Source organism: Ixodes scapularis, unplaced genomic scaffold (genome assembly GCF_016920785.2).
Source record: "Ixodes scapularis isolate PalLabHiFi unplaced genomic scaffold, ASM1692078v2 PGA_scaffold9__187_contigs__length_104089568, whole genome shotgun sequence".
Lineage (NCBI taxonomy): Eukaryota > Metazoa > Arthropoda > Arachnida > Ixodida > Ixodidae > Ixodes > Ixodes scapularis.
In genome coordinates, this window is record NW_024609884.1 from 86,476,479 (window position 1) to 86,504,432 (window position 27,954).

The 27,954-nt window shown below is 45.9% G+C and overlaps 1 protein-coding gene across 11 annotated transcripts in view; it reads left to right on the forward strand.

Annotated features, from left to right (window-relative positions):
- LOC8023515 (disco-interacting protein 2) overlaps nucleotides 1-27,954 on the forward strand; it is a 100,575-nt gene that overhangs the window by 15,445 nt on the left and 57,176 nt on the right. For all 11 annotated transcript variants that reach the window (XM_029967678.4, XM_040500397.2, XM_042287334.1 and 8 more), the window contains 10 exons: nucleotides 2,647-2,775; nucleotides 12,514-12,699; nucleotides 13,877-14,008; nucleotides 14,523-14,578; nucleotides 14,632-14,689; nucleotides 14,751-14,824; nucleotides 19,796-19,919; nucleotides 19,996-20,090; nucleotides 21,312-21,422; nucleotides 25,975-26,098. In XM_029967678.4, the coding sequence (XP_029823538.1) occupies nucleotides 2,647-2,775; nucleotides 12,514-12,699; nucleotides 13,877-14,008; nucleotides 14,523-14,578; nucleotides 14,632-14,689; nucleotides 14,751-14,824; nucleotides 19,796-19,919; nucleotides 19,996-20,090; nucleotides 21,312-21,422; nucleotides 25,975-26,098 (1,089 nt within the window). The remainder of the gene's footprint in view (nucleotides 1-2,646; nucleotides 2,776-12,513; nucleotides 12,700-13,876; nucleotides 14,009-14,522; nucleotides 14,579-14,631; nucleotides 14,690-14,750; nucleotides 14,825-19,795; nucleotides 19,920-19,995; nucleotides 20,091-21,311; nucleotides 21,423-25,974; nucleotides 26,099-27,954) is intronic.

Genomic DNA, 27,954 nt, shown 5'->3' on the forward strand with positions numbered 1-27,954 from the left:
GTGCCGATTGAAAGGGATTTACAGCTACAGCTGCAACAATATGGTGATCTTCGTCCACCGTCGTTGCTCGAGGGCGCCTGTTGTGCGGCGCGTCCTCAAGAAGTCCTTCATCCCTGTATTTCTGAATTATTCGATTTACTGTCGATAATGGCCGTCCTGTCATATCTGCAATAGCCCTCTGCGAAATTCTCTCGGGCACAGATTAATAATGAGTTGTCGTTCGTCCATCGGCACTCTCGACATTTTGACGTGTCTCGCCCGATTACTGAAAGGTAAATGCGTTCGAGTTGCAAACTAGCGGACTGATTATCGCATAATAACCCGAAGCGACTCTGAACATTATGCTGTGTCATGTTCTTTTACAGTGCCAAGGTGCGAATGGTATCATTTAGAAGAATGGATATTTGGGCGAGTGGGTTCGAAATCATCATGGAAAACAGCACGATAAAAACAACGAGGACGTCCCGTGTGTTTCTTCTACGTCCTCCGTTTTTTCCGCCCTGTTTTCTATTATAAAGGATATCACCCACGCTCGCACCGCACTAACTTCTTGCCGGTGCGAATCGGTAGTCCTTTACTCTCGCACAACCCACGCGAAGTAAACAATAGGCAGTCTTAGTTGATTGTTTTGATACCTCCGATAACATGCATGCAAAGGCATCGGCAAAGTATCGGGGATTGTTATCGGAGTCATTGTAATAATCTACTAAAACTTCTTAATAAAAAAGATGACCCTAAAAATATTTATACAAGTCATATTTGCTGGCGCACGTTGCTACCAAAAAATGGTCCTCGTCATTGGCAAACGGTTTCACGGTTTCGCCTACCGTTTTTGCGCGAGCAGACGACCCGGAAGTGCAGAGTGGTGTGGCGCTCGCCAGAGACAATTTGTCTCGAACGCAAGGTGCACTTATAGTTGAAAGAGCAATCGGCAGGGGCACTGATAGTACCGCGGGCGACGCGGAGCTGTGTTCGCACTCATATTGATCGTGATAGTACCAGCAGTGGCCTTCCTGTAAGGAGTTCTATAATTCTAGTGTATTTTGAAAGGAAACTCTTATTGCAGCGTAGGTGAAACCTATCATCTTTTATGACTCGTCTCTGCTGTGTGTTGTCTGGTGTTGCACGTGTTGGGCTGACAGCTGCATGTTCATTTGCTGGCAAATTGGGGAATGTTTTGCACCATCTTTTGTTTTATACAGTAAAACCTCTCCGTAACAAGGTCCTTTTCTTTCTTCAGGGAATATTTATTCTCTTTTGTAGTCGGTGACAGAGGAAGGCTGGGGAGGAGGAAGCAGGCAGAATGGTGGAGAGGGGGATGTTTTCTCTTCTCCAGCAATCCGTCTGCTTCCTCCTCCCCAGCCTTCCTTTCCCTCACCCTGAACTCTTAGCCTGTCACCGACCATAGTATACCACGATCTGAAGTAACCCGAGGCTGGGGCGTGCAAGATGCAAACATTTGAAGTGGAAGGAACAGGCTAAAGACGATGCCTGTCCCTTTCACTTAATAAATGTTAATCTTGCGTACCCCAGTCTTTGGTTATTGTGGTAAACTTCCACCAGCTTGTGTGCACTTTTTATTACCGTCTTTTTCTCTGTCAGTATGTTCACTGTATCAGTGGTGTATCAGTATTAGAAGCATTCTTGAAGTTCTTTTCACACTGCTCATACGTTTACTAGATTTACTGTAGGGTGGTTGCGCTCATTATCAAAAGGGGGATGGACTTCGCTTGGTGGATATCTCCAGAGCTTTGCTCTACTCTGGGACTTCCGGAGAAAGAGGGGGGGGGGAGTCTTTGCAGAAAGTCACAAACCCGTAGGTTTGGTGGCATTTTGGCATTCTTGACCTGCACTAAGCATAGTGAAAGACAAAGGAGTGCATTGTGTGAATCCTGCACACATGCAACTATTTTTCATTTTTGCACTTTTTAATACTTTGAGAATTTATTTTAGGCTCAGTTCAATTCCCCAAGTTTCTGGGTCATGTTTGTGTTTCACTTACGCTAAACTTTAAATTTTAAGAGCCCTAGGAGTTAGTTTAAAGACATCTGAGGCACATCCAAATAGTAAGTACCGTTTACGCGGAAGTCCCAGGAGTGTCTTTCCTTCTGATTCGTGCATGTGCAATCATGTTTCCTCCTTGATTTAGTCACATCCTGATCCCTTTTTGTGAGAATAGGAATTTTTTTGTGGTTTATGCTTCGGAATAACTTTGTTTATGTGAATAGAACGGCTTGCTGACTCTGAAGTCAGGCCTGCAATATGATTTCTGAATGCATCAAATGTCGGACATGCACACAACAAAAGATCCATTGAAAAATTTGCGAAATTAAACTCTATGCAACAAGCAAAATGATGGCATGTAAATGGGGTAAAACATTTAATGGAAGGCAACAAGAGTGTTTGCGATGTCTTGCGTTGCAACAGGCCATCTCTGGTCACTGACAATTTGGTGGAAGAAGCGAACCAAGAACTCCCAGAGAACTGACGCTTTGTACAAATATGTGTCATTGAATTTTCTAAATGGTTACTTTGCTCGCACACACTGGAATTGTATTTGTGAACTCCCCAAAAGATGCAGTTGGTGGCAACTGTATGTTTTGGCTTGTCCGAGTGGGCAGACTGGAGACTGGTCTGTTTTCACAGAGGTGCGGCAGGAGGCAGTCCAGCAGGCTCTGGCGGCCATGCAGAACAAGCCGAAACCATCTCTCCCGATGCCCTCCAAGAGGACCTCAGCCATGACCACCTCGCCTTCGAGAGAGCGGCACCCTTCAGGTGGGCGTCCACCTTCGACCGCGGGGCTCTCTTTGGGGAAGTGCATGAAAAGCTGCTGCCTGGTTGTGCAATGTGTGGACGGAACTGTCTAGAGGTGCACATTGGCAGAATGTCTACCAACCTGGAAAATTTGGAGTTGTCGGGGAATTTTCGAGCGTTTGGAAAAGTCTGGAATTGTTGGGGAAATCTTGAGAAAATTGGTTGGGATAAATACCCATGGGTGGGCAGTGCAGTGGCACTTAACGAAGCGGGGGTGTGTGGTGTATTCAGGTGTAGATGGCGTTCAAGCAGGGTTGCCCGAGGCATCGCCATGCAGCGTAAGCCACCAACCAATTCACCGATTAAAAACATTTGCTGCAGCCACATCCTCTGCATTTGCTTCTGCTGAAAGAGGACCTGTGCTGCTGGGTAGCCTACTGGAATGTGCTGCAAAAGTGCTTTTTCGAGTGGTGCTTCAGTTTAGAGCACTGCACAAGCCCGGGCCAGCCCGAAAGCCCGAGCCCGGCCCACGGGCCGGGCTCGGGCCGGGTAGCACGTATTTTCTCGGGCCCGGGCCGGGCTCGGGCTTGAACAACAAAGTTCTCGGGCCGCGCCGGCCCGGGCCGGCCCGGGCCGCCCCGGGCCGTGCGTGGGCAATCTTGTGCCGTCAATCATAAATTGTTGTTGATAGCAAGAGGTTTGCTCATTAATATTTTAGGTTCATTGAATACAAAAAAAGCGAAGTGCAAATTCACTACAGCGTCGTTAAAAATAATAACTAAAAGACGTCTTGAAGCTAGAAAGCCTTCAAGCTTTTACCGTGTGAGCGAGGATTGTGTTATAAATTGTAAACAAAATAAAGTCCCAGTCATATGCTTGTCAACCTGTCTGATTCATCTCTCTCAAAAATATCTAGTTCACAATTAGGAAGATTTAGAAAAACGTACGCAAGCGCTTTGGGTACCGTAAAAATAGCGTTGCGATGTAAAACCTATGGCGATGCTAATTTTAGCTTGCCCAAAGTGCTTGAGTACTTTATTCTATGACTCCCTTATTGCACAGAGCGCGACACTATAGTAGCGCGAACAAGCGATCGTCGTGTTTTTATGTTTATCTCATAGAATCAAAACGCTGTTTTCAAAACTATTAGTGTCTTTGGAAGTGCTCATCTGGGCCACAGATCTAAGCGGTATACTTTGGTGCCTACTAACACCATTTCGAAGTAAAATTCGAAAAAAGAGCCAACGTCGTGTTCGCGGTATCAATGTCGCGCAGTGTACATAGTCCGTTCCGCGCTTGCACGTTTTGGGAACCATCTTAAAAAAACGTTTTTAGGGGTTAAGTAGGAATATATTAAACTTAAGCTTGCCTGAAAGGGTTGTATATTTTAAGAACGCGTTGATATGTAAAGCTACTTCAGAACATATTCTTAAACAGAAAAGGTGCGCAGACCAGGCTTAGAACGATGGAGACTTTTTGCGAAGAGGTTGCGATGTGCAGGGACTTTTAAAAGTAGGTTGAAACGGGACGCGTTCAAACGCAAAGGGTGTTTCGGAAACTGGTTCAAATAAGAAGCGCGTTTAGGGAATGGGTCGAGACAGGACAAATTCAAACGAGAAGGGCGTTTAGGGAACTGGTCGAAACAGGACGGGTTCATATGGGAAGGGTGTTTAAAGAATGGGTCGAAACAGGACGGGTTCAAATGGGAAGCTCGTTTCGGGATCGGGTCCAAACAGGACGGGTTCAAACGGGAATGGGTTGTTTCGGGCTACAACCATCGGGCCGGGTCGGGCGGGGCCTAGAAATTAACAATTCTGTCGGGCTCGGGCCGGGCCCGGGCCGTGTCTCTTCCGGGCCGGGTCGGGCCGGGCCTAGAAATTAAAAATTCGGTCGGGCTCGGGCCGGGCCCGGGCCGTGTCCCTACCGGGCCGGGTCGGGCCGGGCCTAGAAATTCCGGCCCGTGCAGTGCTCTACTTCAGTTGCCCTGAAAGCAGCAAATTGGTCTGATACTGCTGTGGAAAGACGTGGAAATGTGGCGAGTGGTGCGAAACCTAAAGGAAAGCGAGGCTCGGAATAGTGCAAACATGCACCAGGGTCTGAAAATTTGAATGACCTAGTTGGGATTAAATAAAAATGAATACTAGTTGGAATCATGGAGATAACATTGAGGTTGGACACTTTGATGACCATCAAAATTGCTGTAGCCATCGAGAACTCGGTCTAGCAATTATTGAAGAAATACAGCAACGTGCTAAAACACTTGAACACTCGGGCCCAAAGAAGTGGCTACCATAGAACAAATTGCTAGACTTGGTCGAGACCAAAAGCAATGAAGATGAAGTGAAAAAGTAAAAAAAACAAAAACGAGGCAACTAATTTTTAAGAATTTAGAAAACAAAACTTGGAGGTTCATGGGCTGCACTAACTGAAGGTGAGAATGTGCTACATATGCTAAATGGCATTGTGAAGGAACTAGAGCTGCTCAAGCTGTCTGACCAAGATTGAGGCGGCGTTCGTTGGCTGCCTTCGATACCAGGGAAAGCTTCACTGTACAGCTGTGTTAGTTCGCTTTGCTTCTCAATTAACAGAAGAGGGATGGATAAAAACAAGACGAAAGGATGCGAAATGAGAAATCTGGTTTCTCGATAGCCTGACCATGCAAAACAAGAGGTTGGTTATCGGGATTCTAGAATAGGAAAGTGACTCGGTTTGTGTAGCTAAAAAAAAAAAAAAAAATGCAGCAAAGTGTTTGTCTGTTAAAAGCAAGCCATTTTGCCTTACTTTTTACAGACAAGCATTTTGCAAACCAACTATGAGGTTTCACAATTTACAATGACCTTGACAAAATATGCTGGTTCTTTTTGCATGAAGTATGACATGGATTATGTTTTCATTTAGTTCCCTCGTCAGTTTGGTGGGGGCGAAGAATGTTATAAGGACAAAAATTAGTTGGCCTGTCTTTTGCATGATTGTGAGGCCTTATTCATGGGCTATCTATCATTATTCCACCTAAATCCATGCCACATTAGGAATAGAAGTGATGGGTGTGTACTTGAATTCCCTAAATCTGAAGTTCGATGTGTTGGTGTTTACCGAGACTTTGTGTGCTTTAAGACGCGACATTATATTAGCTAATTTTGCTGAATACACACACAAAGGAAGACGAGGAATCTTTTCGAGTAATGAGCGCCGTCTGGAAGGTTGTCTGCAAACTACAATTTAAGGGCAGCCCAACATGCCTCTGCCCGTCAGAATACAATGGCGTCTTACCGTTGTATCGGTTTTTGATTGCTTTTTATGCCCGAATGCCATTCTGTTTCATGATGGTATCGCCTTCAACACTACTTTAGAATTATCGCTTTTTAACATTTGTTGCAAATCTCTTGTAAAGTGCGGGACCCCCTCAGCTCTTTCTTACTAGGTCCTTCTGGTTATGTGGAGGAATTTTCCGGAAAGGGTGTTGTTAGTTAACTTACCTGTACTTGCCATTGGGGATGCGAATGTCTACTTATAATTTTGTAGTCCAGTTCGTTGACAGTTTCTTGACGTTGTTTGAGTCCCACAACAGTAAACAATGTAATTGGTGTACCGACTAGAATTACACTGGAAAGTGAAACATTGATTGATGTGTGCATTACTGGTATTTCAGCAAACAATGAAATTACTGGTGCTTTTACGTGTGCATTAAAAGTAGTCATCTGCCCATCTTTTGTGCACTACCATGTTCTGTGGCTAAAAGGGTTCAGAAACTGAAATGGCATGACGATGGGATTTAATTCATCTGGTTGCCTAAAATGGCATATTTATTTATTTACCCTCAAGGTTGTTAGACAATACAGAGTGGTAAAAAAACGCAAAAAAACATAATAGCAATGCAAAAAAAAAAGAAAAGAAAAAAAAAACAACTCAGAAAAAAAAATTCTTCTTCGGAACAAAACAAATACTAGTTAGAAATCACATTTTTGAAAGCAGCTTGGTCAGGGATGGTTGCAATTCGTTGGAGGAGGCGGATCCATTCTACAGAGGTGCAAGGGATTACAGAGGGGAAAAAATGCATTTGTGTTACATAGAAGAACGCCAACCTTGTTTTGGTGATTAAAACTACTGGAAATGTATAAGGGGGTGTTAGTAGGTGTTTCCTCAGGGAAGAATGATTTTGTGAATCTATCATCATTTTGTGATGTTTCCTCTATCATCATTTTGTAATTTATCATTTTGTGAGGATAGATAAAGAACACTGTCTATGCAAGGCAAGATTCGTTACTGATAATGAGTTTCATAGAGGTTGTACTAGCAGTACAATGGTAGTTAGAAAGTATGAAACATGCTGATTTGTTTTGAACAGATTAAAAACAATCTTTTTTAAATTATTTACGATATCCAAATGAAGTTTTCACAGTTTATGGTGCTTAACCTTCTCTATTAATCTGATGTTAAATTTGATATAGCTTGTTTTTATGTTCTGGATGCAATATTTAATGTAGAAAAAACCACATTCTTGTGCAGACGTGGTTAACAGATTCTGTTAGTACATATTATGAACGTTAATTTCGGAGAGTTTAAAGAATATTGAATATGGCCTTTTTTTTTTAATTTTCAAAATAATGTATATTTAGCAGACTTGGGAAGTAATCCGTGACAAGTAACAGATTACTTGTAATTCATTACTTTTTCTGGTGATTTTGTAATTGCCACATCATTTTTTTTTTGGAAGTAATTTGCAATGTAATTTTGTTACAAAATATTGGTAACGGATTACTTTAATTACTTGTAACTTTTTAAAAATATAAGCGTAATACAGTAACTGGAGCAATCTGTGCAAACGTTCAGCAGCATAAAGAGAGCAAGTTCAACACAATAGAAAACATCAGGAGGGGGTAAATAGCAGAAAAGAAAACACGAATTTTGGTATGAACAATCTCTAGTAAGGCATGTACAAATATACGAAAAACAAAGATCAAGTAAGACAACGCCGAATAGGCTCTCCATCGCCTTCCTTCGTTTTTTTTTTTTGTTCTTCCAGGCAGGAGAAAGCTCTTCCTGTTTGTTTGTTTTTGTCTTTTACACCGTTTCACCCTTTCCAACTTCTTCAACATCTTGCGCCACCTGCACAGACATCAAATGTGGGTCCGTACCCCCTCAATTCGCGGGTTCCCACTCGCGTAACAGGCGATGTAGCCTTGCACAAGGGGTCGAATTTTCTAGCACGCTCTTGAGGCACGGCTGAAAAGCGCCCGGCGCGAGGCTAAGAGCATCATCTTTGAAGGTTCGGACGATACTTTTGGTTTGCTTGTCTGGGCATGGTGGTCGAGTCCACTTCTCACTTTACAGTCAACTGTCAACAAAAGGAGGGTTTGGCTATCTAAGGAGTGCCGCAGGGGGAGAGAGAGAATGCGTAAAAGAGGTGTGATCCTCTATTGTTCTGCGAGACCGATGGCCACCGCTTCTCTCGCTCTCTATGCCCTCCCCTCCCCTGGCCTCCACGAATATTGGTATGAGATGAACGATCGATAACCCATAACCGCCTCGCACATGAAGACAACGCACACTCCATGACCTTTTCGGTCATGGAGTGTGCGTTGTCTTCATGGCCATCTCTTAATGAGATGTTAAAAATTCAGGGCATTTAGGAGAACGGAAACCTTGAGTTTCAGTGCATACTTTGCTTGCCAAAAAAACAAACAAAAAAAAAAAAACGCATTGTCATCAAGAACGACAAACTCTAATCTAAACACATCAAGGTAAGCTGGGACACCTGCATTCTGCATTGGCTATATATTGTAACGTTAGAACCAAGTTTTTCTTTTCTTTTGAATAACAGGCGAAACACCCGAGTCAAAAGGGAGCTTTCGTATATCGCTTCTTTAGCTCCGATTCTCGTAGCAGAGGTAGACGCTGCTACTGAGCATGCGCACCGCTAGCTTTGTCTGCACAGCTCCAGGGATCATTTGCGGAGGCCGTAAGCTAGCAGGATGGCAGGTGTGGTTGCAGCTTTCGGCGCCTTGTCAGCTTACAGGTGAACGGAGCGCACCTACACTCGTTTTCTTCAATACAATATTTTAGTTTTACAAGGACTACCATTATACGGGCGTATGAGAAATGAAAAGTAGTGTTGCAGAACATTTTTGAAAAATATCAGAATTGTTTCTATTACTAAAGTTGAAGCTTGGGCGTGTTGGTACGACATACTTAAAAGGTTGAAACATTGCAAAAAAAACCGACTGACTGGATGAAGGAGGACACAGACAGAGCACTCTGTCTGTATCCTCCTTCATCCAGTCCGTCAATTTTTTTTTTTGCGCTGTTTTAACCTAAGTGTCTCTATTATTTTCTGAACAAGATTCTGGAAACGTGAAAGTAATTAGTAACGTAACAAGTAAAAGTAATCTGTTACTTTTTAGCGAAAGTAATTTGTAACAGTAATCCATTACATTTTTCAAGTAACGAGCACAAGTCTGATACTTAGTCAAATGCCCCCGTTCTAGCAATTCTTGTAAATTTCTTCCGTGTTTTTGCTCGCTATCTGTGTGTGCTATCTCGATTCCACGCGAGTTGGTCCTCCGTATATATGGCGTCATGAAATATGATTCTGCTGCATTCGCGATCTGCAGTATTTGTTCCTGTAACATAAGAGTTTGTTGTGGATTCCCGAGCTTTTGTATGCAACCGTTGCGCGCATTATCGCTTCTCGTGACAGGCAAGTTTGTAGCGGGTTTCCACGTGTTTATTGCACCACAAAACTTGAATCCGCTGTGTCCGTGATTTGCGGTATTCTTTCCCGTGAGATGCGAGTTCTAGGCGGATTTCCGCGGGTATTTCGCACCGTGAAACTCGGATCTGCTGCATCCGTAACGTGCTGTATTCTTCACTGTGACACAGTAGTTCGTAGCGAATTCCCACGTGTTTATTGCATCGTGGAACGCGAATTTACAGTGTCCGTGATCTGTGGTATCAGTTCCTGCGTTACATGGCTTGTAGCCGATGCCAGGGTGTTTATCATTAATTTTTTTATAAAGTTTTGCCAGCCATCCCCAAAGATAGCCCACCCCATGTTTTTCACCTTTTATATCTTCATATTGGGGTGGGCGTTCTTTCCGAACTTTACGGTAAATACAGGGCAACACGCTGGCAAATTTTGAAGACCTTAGCTTTTATAGGTATGCAGAAAATTTTTTATCCAAAGCGTTATTGCACAATGTGCTGTATTTGCTGTTTTTTTTTTTTTCCTAAATGTAACGACACTAATACTTGATGAATAATGCTTCTTATCACTCCTTCGTATGCCTCATTTGTCAGTGAACATTTGTAGACACGTAGCCGGAACAGGTTTTTGGGGGAAGCCACCCGAAATGCTAGCACCACGCGATGTGCAAAGCACGCACATGACTGAGCCTGCAAAAACGAAAAAAAAAGTTTTTTTCTTCCTTTTTTTTTTTTTTCTTTTTTTAGAGCAAGGGTTGGTTTTGTTCTCCTGGGCACAAAGCCAGCAAAATATTTTTTTCATCAAAACTAAATGGTTGCCGGACATGGTTGTTCGATCTTATATTTGAAAATGCCCAACTGTCATTTTCTGGCCTCCAGTGATAGTGGAATCGTACGTCATTACAAATGTATCCAGCTTTGTTCTCCCTTCACCTGTGAGAGAAGAGGAAGCATATATAGCTATACTCTGTTCACCCGTAAGCTGCGACTATGGTGGAAGTGGTCGTAGGACCATTCGTCGAATGACAATTCGTCACACGTCAACTGGTTAGCGGGGATATTCATCACATAGGGCAATTCATCATAGGAAGTTTGTCACTATGACAATTCGTTAAACTATGAACAGATATTTCTTATATTTGTAGTATTTCTGATGTTTACCGAGCCTAGTTCTTAAGAGTGAGTACAATTACCAACAACCCCCTTCCTTGATTTAATTTTTTTTTCTTGACACAAGAAATCCGATTTTAACTAATTTCTAATAGACACTGACTACGTATGCATTGTCCACCAGAATCTTGGCATCTCTTTCGGTCACTAATGGAAAAAATGGATGGAAAATTCGCTAGGCAATAGTAGGGTGTTACCGTAAAATACCGGGCAAGCGCCCACTCAAAATTTTGAGATAATTATGAAAAAAAAGGGGGGTGGGCGCTTGTCCGGTCATCAGTTCTACATATCAATGTACTGTGCATATTTTCTCCGATTTTACAAATTTGGGTATGGGCGCTTAATGTGGTATGGGCGGATGCACGGTATTCTATGGTACGTGAAACGTTCCGGTCGTGCATGCACAGTCTGTGTTGCGTATGTGGACGAGCTACATTCTCTGTGTCGCGCATGTGTAGTAGCTGTATCGTGCTCCTGAAAGTTTTATATTCTATGCTTCCAAGGTGAACTAAAATATTTACCAACCTAAAAAGAAAGAAAAGACAAACTTTCTGAAGATGACACTACACAGAAGCTGAATAACCAAAGCGACTGAGCAGCAAAAATCTAGTATGCGGGCAGCAAGATTTCTAAATTTTTCAAATTCGAACCTTAGCAGGATTTGAAAGTTGCGAACGTTTCGAATTCATACCTTAACGAGGTTTGAAATTTTCTAAACCTTTCGAACTCTAACTTCGCGAGGTTCGTGGCATCCCTAAACCTAATAATGGACCGATACGAGTTTTTCAGTTTTCGAAAAAGTTGAAGCGAATCTTTCATGACACCCAGTTTTTGTTCTCGTATTCTAAGCACATGGATATTTTTTTTCCTTCCGTTGCGGATTGTTGCACCACGAGTCATTGTTAATCAGTATTGCATGCCAAGCATGCCGACCTTTATTTGTTCTGCGCTTTTACGCGAGTTTTGCTTCCATAACACAATGACTGTGTTTATATGCGCATGTCATTTGTTCACGAGCAGCAACATGCGTACAGATGAAACGCTACACAAGTGCACGGGGCAAATACCAAAGGGGTGAGGCTTTGCCAAAGTGATTTGAAGCGACAGGCAAGCAAAGGTGGGACTCCGGTGACAACTTGGGTGAATCACGACAAATGTATGGTGCTCTCATGGTCTCTTTTGGTGTTGTCTTGCCCCTTGGGTCATTGTGCTTATCTCGCCAAAATATTCTTTTTTCGTCTGCAACCCTTTTCGGCCCTCTTTGCAAGAACACACTTTTCTTTGGTGTCCAAGCGCCTAGATGCAAGTTGTTAATGTCACTGAATGGGGTGGAGCTAGAGTAGCGCATTGTTTTTCCCTTCACTGCCCGAGTCCTTACTGGAGGAGGAACACGCGCAAAAACTGCCCGAAAGTGCCGCTGGGAGGCGGCCTCACGGGCCACCGAGTTTTGGGCGGCGGAACGCATCATTTGCTCGGCACAATGATCTTGCCCCGAACTGTTCTGAGCAAGAAGGCCTCTTCAATCCTCGAACAACGCGTGTACCAGCTGGTAGTGTTTTTCATTGCGGGGACATTGTTTTAAAGCTTGGTTGCAATGTTTTGACAAGTAGACAGCGATGTGGGCATGCGCTACCGCTGGCGCACCGCCACACGCTGAGGCGTTTGCTATGAAAATGACTGTCACTTCCTGTGCTACCAGAATGTTAAATTGTAGATACTGACAGGTGGTTGCGGCACTCTGCTCCACAAACGGAGCACGTATGGTTTAGCCCTTACCAAACAGAAGGGTTAACAATGATGCAGCTCTCGGGGAAGCAGAGCCAGAGGGTGGTGGGTTTCTCCCGGCTTGTAGTGTCTGGTCCCTGAGTGTCCGGGGCACCTGTGCAGACAGCTCGAGTGACGACGACAGCGTCCTGAACGAGGGGAGCACGCCAGAGCGCCGTCCCCTGCCCACGCCGCCGCTGTCGGACACGTCGGGGGCGTCGTCGCCGCGGGAGATGCGCAACGGCCGGCCTGGCGATTCGGGCTCCCAGCTGGCCGACGTCATGCAGAACCTGGCTTCTGGCGACCACGGTGAGGCGGTGGCCCCCAACCGGGCATCTCGGGGGCTCGCTTTCGAAGGGGTCGTTACTCGTCAGTCGCTTGTCTCGTGTGGGCCCGAAGAGGTGACGTCGCGGGGGAGGCCTTTTTGCTGGCGATTGGTCGAAGAATGGATCTCGCTGTGCGGCTTCATTACACCCCAAGTTTTCTGTTTAAAATTGTTGGACGATAGAAAAGATTGTCTCGTTATCGTTTACGAAGCTATATCCATTTTCACCTCAAGAAAAAAAAGCAAGTTTTGCACATTGTTCATATGCGGAGTGAAGTAGTTCTTACGAGATTTGGTTGTCGGAGGAAAAGTCAAATTTAGGGGTTTTACGTGCCAAACCAACGACGGGCATCTCCGCACGCCTGAGCAGAGGACTGAGGATTAATTTCGACCACCTGGGGATCTTTTGTTGTGTAACCTGTCAAAGGAAAAAGTGATGCTTTTGGCGTTTGGAATGTGTACCTCTTGATAAGAGAACATATATCTAATCTAAAATATATATCTCAGTTATTCACATAATGGGGGAAATTAGCAGCGCTCCACGAGGAGCTGTGGCTCATCTGCGAATAAGGAAAATGTAAAATGTAACTGTGCTTGCATTGGGACATGTGTTCATTAAAGTGCAAGGCAGTGCCAATGTGACTATAATGGAAAATATTAGGAATACTCTATGCTTTTTTTGTTCTAAGATTTATTTTTTTAGATTTTTAAAATAATTAAAATTATTCTTTTCTGGTAGCCGTTAAAAAATGTTGTGGATGTTGCCATAATTCTGTATGGTTAAATAACTTGCAAAGCTTGTAGATCTACTCCGTTAGTACTTTACGTACGATTAAAAAAAAGGGGGCAGGGGGGGAAAGGAGGGGAGGGAGGGAGGGAGGGGAAAAAGGGAGGGAGAAGTTAGCAGAGCTAAGCTCGAGAGGCTGTTCTCGTGCTGAGTTTTTTAAATTTTTTTTGTTTATGAGTAAATAATGTATACTAAACCCACTAAAAATATGAAAAAACAAACAAGCATTATGCTCAAATAAAAATGTTTTATGCTCAAATGAGATGGCACAGGTACCTCGGTCACCCCTGAGCCGCAGCGCAGGCATGATGTGTTAGAAAAGTTTGCGCATTCAACGGTCTCAGCCACGTTGATCGGCTGCCCGTCTGCCACAGACTCCAACCCTCAGCCGGATGTGACCAACACGTGTGCGAGTCCCATGGAGAATGCCAACCGGTACAATCAGGCGCACATGTCTTCGGTGCGGGTCACCCAGCACTCGTCTACGGGCTTCGAGTACAGCACAGGTGAGAACCACTGGGTGGCCAGGGAGGCCTTGTCCACTCTGGAGGGGGGCCTGTTGACGCGCACCTAGTTTTTCTCTTTCCCTGTCTAAACAGCACACCCGGACACGCTACCGATTCTATCTGCCATGCGCCAAAGAAACAAAAAGAATTGTGAACATTGGGAGTTAGTTTAGTTTTGTTGTCTCGCTAGAAGTAATGAATGGTCTCAGTTTGGCACAGTAGCATCTCTGCAAAAGTATGAGGTTCTTCCAACCGGGGGGAGGGGGGGGGAGGGAGGGAGGGAGGGAGGGAGGGAGGGAGGGAGGGGAGGGGAGGGGACTTTGAGCAGGCACATTGCCTGCATTTTGTTGGTTGGTTGGTTGCTCGTGCCCTGAGCTGAACTTTAAAGGCAGTCTGCAGAAGGGCCCAGGTAACCGACGGGGGCAATAATTTTGGGAATTGGGGCGCCTGGCGTCCCCACGGCATTGAGTGGGTTCCCGGAAGGGCCCCTGCTCAGAGTGTGGCGGGTATCCAGGTACGGGCAAGTGGAAGGTGTCTGCCAAGATCCAGCAGCTCCTCAACACACTGAAGGTGAGTCCGGTGCCGGGGGAGGAAGGGCGGTTGCCAGGGCGGCTCTCTTGCAGAGGCCCAAGAGGAGGCCGCTGCCCGAGTTCTACGTCGATGACGAGGCCGACCTGGACTGTGAGTGCTCTGCTTGTTTGGCCCCGCCGCCGGTCGTGACAGGGTGGCTCGTTTTCCCCAGCCAATCCGACGGACCCCAACGCCCCGCAGCCGGAAGGAGCCACGATGACCCCCACGGTTGGCGAAAATTTGGAGGTACAGCCCACCTGTCTTTGTGCCAGGCGTGTTGGTTTTGCTGTGCCTGGAGAAGCGGGGTGACAGTCCACTCGTCTCTGTTGCGTGTGCACGCGTCTGACGCACTTGGCGACCCGGTCCCCCCCGGTTCGGCTAATTTTATTTTGCGTGGAGCTTGGAATTGGTAACGGTGCATTGCATGCGCATAGAGCTTCACCGCTCTGTACCAGTGTGCTTTGTTTAATCTTAAGACTGACCGCTATGGACGCTACGAGCCATCCCTGCCACGCCAGCGCTGTGAACATGTCGCGTGACTAAGTGCTCCACGCATCGCTGCACCGTTCCCGAAGGTCTCGCGCCTCTCCCGCAGCGTTGGATCGGCTCTGATGGCTCGTGGTATCCGCTGCAGTTTATTGTAATCTGAGACGAAGTTATAGGGAGAAGTGGCCGATGCGGGAGATGCACTGGGTTAACTTGACGGGCTCAGAAAGTTCACTCATTTTCATACACCTACACTTTTATTACGATTATGGGTTGCCCCAATTTCTAACAAACTCTTCCGAAGAAAAGGTTGACCTATACTAGTCGAATGAATAGGGTTCTTTTGTCTACAGCCATTAAAGTTCAGGGCAGGTACAGTAATCCCTCGTTATAATGAAATCGCTTTTTTCGAGTTATCGCTTTTATCAAAGTTCAGCGTGGTTCCGACCGCAATGCACACATTTTTTACCGGATTATTTGAAGAGTACCGGCGGCCAACCACGCCTATTATGATTCCAAGATGCCGAAAGCATGCAATCCTAAAAGGAGACGCACGGAGAGCCTTGCGTTCCCTTCCCTTTCTCCACCAAAGCAAACGGCAAACTGGGAAAACTGAGTAAAAAAGTGACAGAAGGCAGAGTGCGTGGAGCTGGCAGAGCGCTGCTTCCGATGCCGATGCGCCGACGCGGGTTTCGCGGGCTGGGGGCAGCGTCCACGTTCCGAAGCTACTCACGCCGCCTGCGTTTGACGCTGCCCGACTCCTGTCGGAATCGAGTCAAGGGAGCAATGGAGCTTGGAGGAGATCATCCCTTCAAGAGCCCTCGATGTGGGCGCACCTGCGGTGTACTACGCACACACGTGCATTGTATGCAAGAAGGATAGAAGGGTAGGAGAGGGCATGATGTCAGCCGTGTAGCCTCCACAAGCTATGCTCCCTTGACGACTCGCCTCTTTCTCATTTTCCTCCTTACTTTCCTCACTTATCAGGCCAACATGGCCACATCACGTGACCGTAGCTAGCCTTCGTCTAGCCTTCGATCTGATAAAACCGACCAGACGGAACGCGCGCAAGCCTGTGAGGAATCCTTTTACAATCAACCATCCATCTCACACGTGACATGTCACGCGCACCAATTGCCAGAGATCTACGGTCACGTTGGCCACAACATTGTTTAAACTTTTACAGCGGAGCTGTTAAGGGCTAGGTTCCCCAGGATCGTGTCCGGTACCAAACAAATGTCGACACAAAACTCTAGACAGCTACTGCCATCTATGAGAGACGGCGGCAACCAGGCAACCGGCTTGCCGCCCTCACTCATAGATGGCGGTAACCTTTCCAGCCTTTCCACTCTGGTTTTCATCAGAGTCGAAAGGCTGAATTTTTCTAGGCGTTGTCCTAGATGCCGTCCTCGTGGTCGTCCCAGAAGTCGTCCTTGAGGTTGTCCTAGACGTCGTCCTTGATGTTGTCCGAGAGGTAGTCCTCGAGGTCGTCTTCGAAGTCATCTTCATGTCGTCCTAAAGATCGTCCTTAAGGTCGTCCTAGGCGGCGTCCTTGAGGTCATCCCTGAGTTAGTCCTAGGCGTCGTCCTTGAGGTCGCCCTAGACGTCGTCCTTGATGTTGTCCGAGAGGTAGTCCTCGAGGTCGTCTTCGAAGTCATCTTCATGTCGTCCTAAAGATCGTCCTTAAGGTCGTCCTAGGCGGCGTCCTTGAGGTCATCCCTGAGTTAGTCCTAGGCGTCGTCCTTGAGGTCGGCCTAGACGTCGTCCTTGATGTTGTCCGAGAGGTAGTCCTCGAGGTCGTCTTCGAAGTCATCTTCATGTCGTCCTAAAGATCGTCCTTAAGGTCGTCCTAGGCGGCGTCCTTGAGGTCATCCCTGAGTTAGTCCTAGGCGTCGTCCTTGAGGTCGCCCTAGACGTCGTCCTTGATGTTGTCCGAGAGGTAGTCCTCGAGGTCGTCTTCGAAGTCATCTTCATGTCGTCCTAAAGATCGTCCTTAAGGTCGTCCTAGGCGGCGTCCTTGAGGTCATCCCTGAGTTCGTCCTAGGCGTCGTCCTTGAGGTCGCCCTAGACGTCGTCCCTGAGGTTGTCCTCTAGGTCGTCCTAGAAGTCGTCCTTGAGGTCCTCCTAGATATCTTCCTCTAGGCGTCGTCCTTGAGGTCGTCCAAGAAGTTGTCCTTGAGGTCGTCTCGCCATAGTACAGCTTCGCTGGTCTTCCTGCTTCACCAGAGCGGAAAGGCTGAAAGTTTTTGACTAGGCTTTATCAATATTGCAACGTGCCCCCTCCTAGTACTTATAACCTCCTTGGTTGTATGGGAGATTGGGAGTGTTTACTGAAAGTCGCTTAGATTTGCGAGGTTGAGAAAAGTGGTTGGCCCAAGTCTGAAATCGCCAAAGAATTCGACATTCCGGCATCGGCTGTTCGATACTGTCCACCATTTTGCAGAACAAGCAAGGCATATTGGACGTGTTCGAGAAGTTTCTTGTGCAGAAGAAAGCGTGCCTGCGGCCCGAAGATGAAAGATTGCCAACTGCTTAAGCAACGTTGGGTTTTCTCTCGTGAGCATCCTTGCCGAGCCGGCGCACGATTTCCATAGCTGCAACGATCTTTACAGGAATGCATGAAAACATGTTGGCAAAGCCATAGAGGATAACTGATTCTTTCGCGCTTGTCGATGCAGACATTCCCATTGTTGCTCCTGCCATGGATGCTGCAATCGTAGACCTTGGGTGCGGCCAGGTAAACACCCAGCGATGTCCGAGAGGCACCTCAAAAATGCCGACGACTGCAGAGACACGAAACATCCTATGGCTACTTCAAAACAAAGTGGAGTGCAGCGGCGGTGACAGCGTTATTGCGATGCCTGGAGCAGTTCGAGGAGAACTGATGCCGGGATGAAATTATTGGCAAACTCCACTGACCTACTAATAATTTTTTACTGGGTAAAGCTGCCACGAGATGTTCATAACCAATGTTTGTTTGATTTAATATACGGTCGGAGTGTTCCGCAGTGTTCCTGTCCACCTTCAAGGCTGCCGGCACCATTTTTTTGGGCTCTATCGCTCTTATTGAATCACCGCTTATATATAATTTTTTTGCTGTCCCATTGACTTCGTTACGAGGGATTACTGTAATTTCTTTCTGGCTTATCTGGGGGGGCCGCAAGAAGTAGTTATTAATAATTTTTTTCCGGCGCATAAATTGTTTTTGCCGATAGCATTGTTTTTACTGTGGTCCCCTGCAAAACGTGTCAACAAGGTTGAACTGTAGTACCCTGGTCCATGTGGCATGGAAATGTTTGCATATTCATTCTGCTTTTGGCCGTTGGCGTTTTTCTGTAGCAGCCTGTGACATGCTGCTGATTTTTGAAGAGAAAGGTTTGGAACAGTGTTCTTGTATCATGTTAATGTCCTCGATACCCACCTACCGTAAAATACCGGAAAAACTCCCACTCAAATTTTGAAGATAATCGCAAAAAAATGGGGGATGGGCGCTTCTCCGGTCATCAATTTTACATATCAATGTACTGCGCATATTTTCTCATATCTTAGGAATTTGGGAATAGGTGCCTAGTGTGGAATGGGCAGATGTGCGGTACTCTACGATCAATTTTTTCCCTCTTAAGCCAACGTTGCTAGATCAACTCGTGGAACTGCCCATAGATGCCATGAGTGTGTCTATGGGCAGTTCCACAAAACCCCCTCTCTCCCCGAAAGGTTTGCCTCCCGTTGTTCAAAGCACCAGGGTTTTGGAGACTGCTGTAATAATAGCTATCTTGTGTACCCGCGTAGAGTGTACGTCTGGAGTGCGGCGACTGGATGGCCCTTCATCCTAGCCTCTCCCAAAAAAAGTTTTGAATTGCAGCCTTTAGATGGCACCTTTAGGTGGCCTTGGCTAGAGTTCCTGTATATAAGCTCCTGTAGGGAACGGAAATAAACAGCGTGCAAAAAATACACAGGACGAAAGGAAGGTGTGAACGACACAAGCGCTTTTTTTGCGCGCTGTTTATTTCCGTTACCATGAACCAACTCGCCTACATCACGACACTAATCCTGTAGGGAGCAGTGTTGCACTTTCATCAATCTTAAAATCCGAAGTTATGCGGGAAAGCCACTCTTTACGCCCTGCAGGAGTCATATTAACGGTAGGCCAAGTGGATAGGCCTAGTCCCCCTGAGTTGGCACGCGGTGGCACACTCGAATTGCCATGGTTCCGTGAGCGTTCCCTGTCAGCCTCTGATGTTACACGCGTGATGTCCACGTTTTCGGTTGACTGCATGGTGAAAAATGTACCCAAATGGGCTGGAGCCGGGCAAGACCTGGGCAGGCGGTGGACCAGTGCCTTTCTTTGTCGTCGTTGCAATGCTCAGGCAAATGATACATGGATGATACACAACCTCATACAAAAGCAAAGAACATAAGCACAGTTGGCTAGTGGCTAAAGGAGCTGTGGAGCGGCCGTAGTAGAGGCTTTCCTGCGCAGCATTAGATTTTTGTTTGTCCCGTGATTGATTTTGGCGAACAGCGGCACAACGCGGTTCCCCACTGAGTTCATCTGGTAACGTCGTTTTAAGCCTTCGATTCAACCTCGCACTTCCTCTATTTGGAAAGGTGCTTTTTTTTCTTTTTTTTTTTTTTTTTTTTTCGACTAGATTTATTGTTGTTGGTACTCCCAAAAGGGAATTGGTGTCTCTAGAAGGCTCCGAGTGATGACGAGCCGATCGGACCGCCCAGGTACCGTCGGGACTTCCGCAGTCTCTGGAGGCGGCCATCAAGAGGTACGGTTCGGGCACGTTCAAGTTCCCGGCGGCCACGGTGCTGGACACGAGTGGCAAGATCGGCAGCCCCCTCGCTTACGGTGGGTCGCCACGGCGGTCTGGGCGGCGGCCACTGGGCGGCGGCCACTGACCGGCGCTCTTTTTCCCCACTGGCAGGAAAGCTGCTGAGCCGGTCCCGCAAGATTGCATTTAACCTGCTCACCAAACTGGGCCAGAAAGGCGAAGGGCTGCCCCTGAAACCTGGAGACAGGGTGAGTGCCGTTTCTTCTGCACTCCGGGCCCCCATCAGCTCGTTTGGCGAAGCAGCCTTGAGCGTGTGTGCACAAGTCCTTTTTCACCCTAAAAATTGGGATCAAACATCGCAAATTTCTGGGGTACGCAGGTATAAAAAATGAGAGCACGTGGTGTTAGGTAATGCTTTTAATGAGGAAAAAAAGCCACGCATGGCTGTAACTTTGGGTTTTCTACGACACTTAAGGTATATAGATTACGTTTGCTCCATCAGAATTTGATCTCGCAATCGGCTTAGATGCCTCATGTCCAGCAGCTGCTTTTTATTTTTTGGGCTTTTGTTTTGCACCAGGTGCATATTCTGCACCAGGTGTATACTCTGTGCATATTCTCATTCAGAGCACACTTTGAAACATTCCTACAGATAAAATCTGCATTCGATATACAATTCAAAATTCTGCTTTTTTTTCTTAATTCGATTCGGTCTTCGATTAAATAACTATTATTCGGTATTCGCACACCCCTAAATTGCGGACGTCTCTACCTGCCATATTTCTTCCAGGAGTGCTGTCCACTTGCTTTGCCAGGAGGAGGCATTTAGAACACTCCCAACTTTTTCGAATAAGATCCCAATGTTTTCGGATGAGATCAAACGAACAAGGAGGGGGGAGGGGGGGGGGAGGGAAGGGAGGGAGAGGAGGGGGGTCGACATATTTATTTCACTTGGCGTTTTATTGACTAATCAATAGTACAAACAAATCCATAAATATTTTCGCCCGCAGAAAACAAAACTTTTAGACAAAACATTGTACACTAGGAAGAGGTGGAAATTTATGTTTACATGCTCCGCCGGAGTTACTTTTTCTTTTTGCTCAATGCTTTATTTTTTTACGCTACTCGTAGGGTTTATAAACTTTGTGGCCCAAGAGGAAGGCTGACGAGGGTCACCTCTTAAAACCTGTCTCTTGCCATTCTTGCAGTTATACAGCCCCATACATTAGGCGGAAAAGTAGGATATTTTGATTCTAAGCAAAACATTGATACACCGCGAAGAGGCTGAAATGCTTGCTGACTTACTCGTTCGAGCAATCTCAGATGTGCGAAACATGCCCCAGACATTTGCGTGCTGGGATCCCCACATGCCTTTGGTGATCTCAAGTTTAGGGAAAAATCTTCCTTAATTGAAGGGTTTACCGGTTGAGGAGGGGGGTGTGATTTTCCTCGCTCGTGTGTGGTTTCAGGTGGCCTTGGTGTACCCCAACAATGACCCTGTGGCATTTGTGTGTTCCCTGTACGGCTGTTTCATGGCTGGCCTGGTCCCTGTACCCATTGAGGTGCCCTTGACAAGGAGGGTGAGTGGCTCCGGTGCCCGCTTCTGCCGAGGGCTTGTGCCCACGTTACGAAAGACAAGTGTACAGCGAAATGCCGCTCAAACAAACTTTGAGGGATCAGTGAAAGTTTATGAAACTGAAATTGTTGCACCGCGCAGTTTCTTCAATGCAGCCCGTAGCACACCCCGTAAATGAGGAATGAGGAAGGAGACTTTAGAGCACGAAGAAATGTGGTGCGTTTTGGGTGAAATTTGTCACACTTATCACAATTTTTCAAAATGAATTTATGGAAACTATTTGACACCGCTGGACTTTGTCTGCGAGTTCCAAAGACTTAAAACTTGGTGAACCTGGATTTGGAATAAATTTGAAATCTTGTAATTTTTCTTAGTTAGCTCACAGACATTTTAGATCTTTTATGCAGGAAAAGCAGAACAAGCTTATCCCACGAAGCCCTCCACTCTTTCTACCTTAAAGGGTAACTGCAAAGAAAAAAAAGTTTTTTTTTAAACAGCCTAATTGGGACAAGCATGTCACAAAACAAATGTTCCGCGAAAAAAATGATTTTTTTTATCAATATTTACGCCACAGGACGTAATTTAGTAGAGTCAGAACCTCTCCACATTTGAAACTCCCGCTCTTTCGACCCCCGCGGAAGAGGAGTACGCCCCGCCCCTCACTCTCCTTGCGTTGCGGAGTTGAACGACGCGGCGTCTCGACTTCCGGCAAGATCTGGCAACTACGCCAGGCCAGCCAGGCCGCGGTTAGAGCACTATATAGCTCCTTCGGAGCAGAGTAGCGCAATCTAGAACGCCGCCTCTCGGCGACTAGCGGCGAACGCCCGGAGGTTCCAACTGCGGTCAGAAATGCATGGAGAACGTGAGAAAATCGTTGTTTCTCCAGTATTGTGGGAATGTACGGAATCGCAATCATTTTTGACATAATAATGGAATACTTTAGAATAATTTGCGCTATGTTTTGTGCCCCGCAAGGACCTGACTTTTTTTTTTAAAATTGCCTGAGCGGCATCATGCAGCAGACGACACGGCGACGTCACACCATTCACGTGACCCGCTCCGGCCAACCCGAAAAGCCCATCTCCGCTGCGAGCAAAAATCGTCTGCTTCAAACGCCATTGCCTTGGAAATTGCCTTCTCAAAATTTGCACACGCATCCGATATTGTTAAAACTTTGATAAAGTGTTTAGTGCTTTACTAACTTCACGACAGACTAGTTTTGAAAAGTGTGAACTCGCCGTTCATTTTTTAATCAGCCGTGTTGTGTCGATCTCCATGTATTCTCCCATAGGGCGGGCCGCCTCTTGGAACCCTGAGTACCACGTGACTCGCGCCGAGCCGCTCTGTCGGCCATGTTGTCGGCAAAACACGGGGTTCAAAGGATTGCGTTACTCTGCTCCGTAGGAGCTATATAGTGCTCTAGCCGCGGTATTGTTTTGGTTTGACGCGGTTTGCGAGCACATGTAGCGAAGACGTGAACGGAGAAGTGCCCCTGTGATGTTCCCGGAAGACGGAAAGTATCGTTCGTAATCGTCGTGCGCGCTTTGAAAGCGAAGGAAGTCACAGAATCCACGAGTGCGCAACCACAAGCCAAGGTTCACGACAGCGCTGCGTTGGTTTCGGCGATCTCGTTCTGTTAGGTGCAACACGGCGATGCGACAGAGCTGAAACGTTCGTGGTGTGTGTAATGCGGTGCTAACACGGAGCGCAAATTGGTTGTTGTGGGGTTGACGTTCAACCAGTTAAGTCCCGTCGTCGTCAGCTGATCCAGTCAAACTGGCCCGGAAGGACGCTGGGAGCGTTTTAGAAGTAAATCTGCCTCGTTCTGTTTCAAAATGTGGAAGTTTCCCGACGCATACCGTGAGTAAAAAGCTGCGGGCGTTTTCAACAAAATTACGTTGTTTTAATTGAACAACGGACTCCGAATTGTTGTCCTAAATCTGCCGTTTTTATGCTTCGTGTTGGACTGCGTTTGCACAGCGACGTGTTGCATCGTGAGGTGTGAATAAATTTGGGCACGATTTCGTACCTGCCTACAGATGTATGAACTGAGACCATTTTTACGTAGTGGACGCAGTGCTTTTTTATTTTCTGTTTAGTCGCGGACGTTAGGTGCACACGGGGCGAATTTCGACGGCCTCCAGAGCGATATGACGAGAACGTAACTAGACACGTTGGTCGCTACGCGAACGCCCGATTGCCTCCAGCCAAATAGCATTCCTTTCGGGGCGACATGGCTGCTGGAAGGCTCACTGTCGGGATCACGCATCTGACATCTCCGAAAAGTCAGCATTTGCACGCGCAAACAAGCAAAAAAAAAAAAAAAAAAAAGCACGCTAAGCAAGCAAAGAGGAAAACGAAAGAGCCGCGCTATGAAAACCAAGACCCCGCGTCGCTTCCTATCACTAACACCTGCGACAGCTGCTAAACACACACTACTTCACTTCAAGAAGTCTCACTCAAGCACCTGGGTCAGCACGAAACGACGAAACACTGATCACTTCGGCGAAACGATTAGTCGAGGTAGGCGAGACAGGCGGGAGCAGAGACTTCGGCGGCCATGAAAGAATGGCGAAGCTTTTGTTTGTATGAATCCAAACGGAAGTGCCCGTCTTGTAAACCTTTTGTAAAGAATAATAACTCTCATCACATGGGTTATTCTTTAAACGTAAAAATATGCCGCTCAAAACGAAATTGCAACATATAACAAAGGTTTAACAACCAAGCTCTAAGCTGTCAATCAAACTCTTAGCCAATGAGTACCTTTTGGGATTGACGTCACATAATCACAACTTCGTGGCGCGCGATTTAAAACGGACGAAATAGCCGCAAACTAAAATGAGTCTCACGCAATAAATATTGCTGTAAAAAATGTTTTTTCTCGTGGAAAAATTGTTTTTTGACATGCTTGTCCCAATTAGGCTATTTAAAAAAAAAACTTTTTTTTCTTTGCAGTTACCCTTTAACAGAGCGAACGCAGGAGAGAAGGAAACCAGCAATCATGGCAAGCAGAGAGCTCTGTGGGAGGGGATTGTCCTGCTGTTTTTAGCTTACAACATCCTATGTTTCAACTTGAATTCCACTATTCAAAATCTTTTTTTAGTTTTTTCTAATTTTTTTAAACTTGAGTTTTGGGAGGTTTTCAGCATCCCTGCTGGGAACATAAGTATACTATCGGCCACAATTGAAACGCACGCAGTGGAGCACATGGCCTTCGATGCATGCTGCACTACCTGGAGGTGTGCGCCTCTCTGATGTGCACAGCATTGCAGTAACGTGGCAAGTTGGGCCAGTTGGTGATTGTTGTACACAATAAAAACCGGCTCTCAAAGGGATGGGACAAAGGAACGAACACGGGACGCACACGCAGCCCCGCTCTCGGCTCTACAGTTTTGTCAGTTTCCAGGGAACTCTGGCATAACAGCATGTGTCGAAGGCCATGCACCCCACCATTTACATTTCATTCCTGCCCAATAGTACATGCGCTGCATACGCTCGCTTTATCTGTACAAAAGTTTTGAAGGACCGTGTTTCCCAGTGTATAAGCCTTCGGTGTACCGACTTATATGCAAATATGGACTTAATTGTGCAAGATGTAGGTCATATTGATATTTACGACAAAGTATGAATGGCAGGGTACTCTGGGGGGGGGGGGGGGGGGGGGGGGGGCGCAGTCCGAGGACAGTCCAAAGAGTGCCGGCCTAGGTCCACGGCTGCAGTGACTCCTCACACCATCTTTTGCAGCGCTTTGTAACTATGTAAAAACAAGTGTGGCTTACCTATACCAAGGTGCTACAGTAAAACCTCGTTATAACAAAATGGGATATAACAAACAAATGGATATAACAAAGCAATTATAATTCCCCTTGCTTGAATAGTTGGAAGAAATGGACATTGGCTATAACAAACTAATGGTTATAACAAAGTAATTATGATTGCTCCTTCAACTTCTTTATAACGAGGTTTTACTGTACTTATAAAGCAGAAGATACGGTACATGACCAAAATAGCGCCTTGAACACATGTACATAGCACCATTTATTTTAGATTTTGCATTAGAAGAGTTAGTGCTGCAGATGCCAGCATGTGGAGCACATGTGATAACAGTCGTAGCATACTCCTTGATGGTCGGGTAATTTAGCAACATTTTGACATCATTTGTTCCTGTATTCACCTCGGCTCTTCAGCCTTGCCTTCCTCTGACACCATATTTTTGAGAAGATCTTTTTTTGATAAAAGATGATGAATGATTGATAGATCGAATTTCTGTCAGGCAGGAAGGAATAAGGACAAAACGTTGGATGATTCATTGACATTTTCATTCGATACCCTCGGTGCCCTAAATACCGCGCTGTGAACTCTGGGGAGTGTTGCGACGATGACGACATTCGAAATGGTCCATCTGATTGTCTCGAGCCTTTTGGTATAAATTTGAAAGTTCCAGAAGGAAAAGTGAAATGTGTGGCTATGGTTGGGAGCGGTCTGTGGGCTTTTCTCGAAAGTGTCGCTTTTTTTTGTGGTGAGGGCCTTGCCCTAACCCGAGCTCCCCGTGCCAGGACGCCGGCTCGCAGCAGATCGGCTTCCTGCTGGGCAGTTGCGGCGTCTGCTATGCGCTCACCTCCGAAGGATGCTACAAGGGACTCCCCAAGACGGCCACGGGCGAGATCCACACCTTCAAAGGTGCGAGGGGGTCGGGGGAGTTTGTGACTAAAGCCCACCGATGGTTTCCTGGGGGTTGCGCCGACGCAAGACACCGTGCCAGTGGCTTAAAAAAAAAAAAGTATAAGTGTGCAGTTTTGCAGCTTTAAGTAAGAGCTCGTTTATCTCGTCTGAACAGGAAGCGTTGAGGCCCGTTCACACAATTGCGTTTGCTTGCGACCGAGTTCTTGCGATCTTTTGCGACAACACGCCGGCATGCTGGTGCCTTCTATGAGCTGAACCTGGAACTGCACTTCACTAGAGCGAAGGTTTTGCAGTGTTTACAAGATCAAATGTATATACTATATACGGGAAATGGTAGTTTACAACAGGTGTCTTCAAACTTTTTGGCTAGGGGGCCGGATCGGGGATTTTTCGCTGTCTCGAGGGCTAGAGAATAAATAAGCAAATATAAACAAGGTAAACTAAACACATAATCCTAGATAATGCTATAAATAAAAAAGTAAAAATTAACATAAAAAAACCAAAAAAACCTATTTACTTTATGTATAAATTCAATATTTAGCTAATTACGACATTACACAATAATTGGGACCCTGAAAACTCACCAGGCATAAATCAAAGTGTATAGGAATTTCGGCATGTTCCGATAGGGTAGAAGAGCAATATGCAATAGATTGGCCAGTATGCAATAGCTATGACACAGGGCACTAAGCACATTGTATACATCGGAACGTAAAGCAATTTTAACATATGTAGGTTCCCAACTATAAAACGGGGGATTAAATATAGCGGTTATGGCAATGTCCAATGAATGATATAATGAGAGCATATTGAATTAATAATGCATCAATCGGATAGCAGTTTTCTCTCGTTTCTGTCTGGTACCTTCGCTTACGCGGTTGGTGCGCTTTGCGGCACAGTTTTTTCCTCGCGCCTACTTTTGCATTGGTTGCAGCAGGCTCGCTGGGAGCAGGAGATACAAATTTACAACCAACTTTTTACATGTCAATCATCTCTCCATCCAATGAGGGATATAAGCACTGTGTAAGCACAAGGAGGGGCTTAGCGGGCTACGACCTCCACCTTCTGCATCCAAATTGCATCTGGCAACGTAAATATTGCTAAAAAAATTTTTTTTTTTTTTTGTGGTAAAATGTTTTTAAAGTGTGCATACTATCCTAGGCCCTTTAGCATTTTTTTTTTTTCAATTTTAGTGTTTTTTTAAGGCACTCGGTCGTAAGCAGTCGCAAGTGTGTGAACCCGCCTTCAGTTTGCTTTCATTGTAGTACCTTATTGTTTCTCTTCTATCATTTAGCAATGATGTGTGTGGATCTCTGTGGACCTCCGCATGGGCGCTGTACAATGGGAAAGCTCTGAAATGGAATCATTTTTGGCGTTAGTGGCACCGTGTGGACTGGAAGTTATTTTTAGTCTGCGCACTGGGCTTTTGTGATGCCTGTCACGGATATCTGTGCTATGTTGGCATAAAACTGGAACAAAGGGAGGTGCCGATTTTGTCGGTCAAGAACAACCGAGTGAATCGGGTGGAAACAAGGATGTGTTAATGTTCAAAATTTTGAATACAAATAAAATATCTCTATTATTCTGTTTGTGCCCGATTCGGCAATTCCCTATTGGCAGCGACTTTCAACGTCGGTCCTCGAAAATGATTTCAGCGCTTGCGAAATCTGAAACGGGAAAATAGCTTAAATTATTTTGACATCCCCTTTCAAAATAATGACTGTTTTTCATCAGAATAGTAGCTTTATTATTTTGATGTATCCCGTCAGTGTAGCCGTCATAGTGGTAGTTTCTGCCAGAGTTGTGCTGAGGGACTCTTGTGTCGCTGTGTCACATGTCTACGAAGCTTTGGT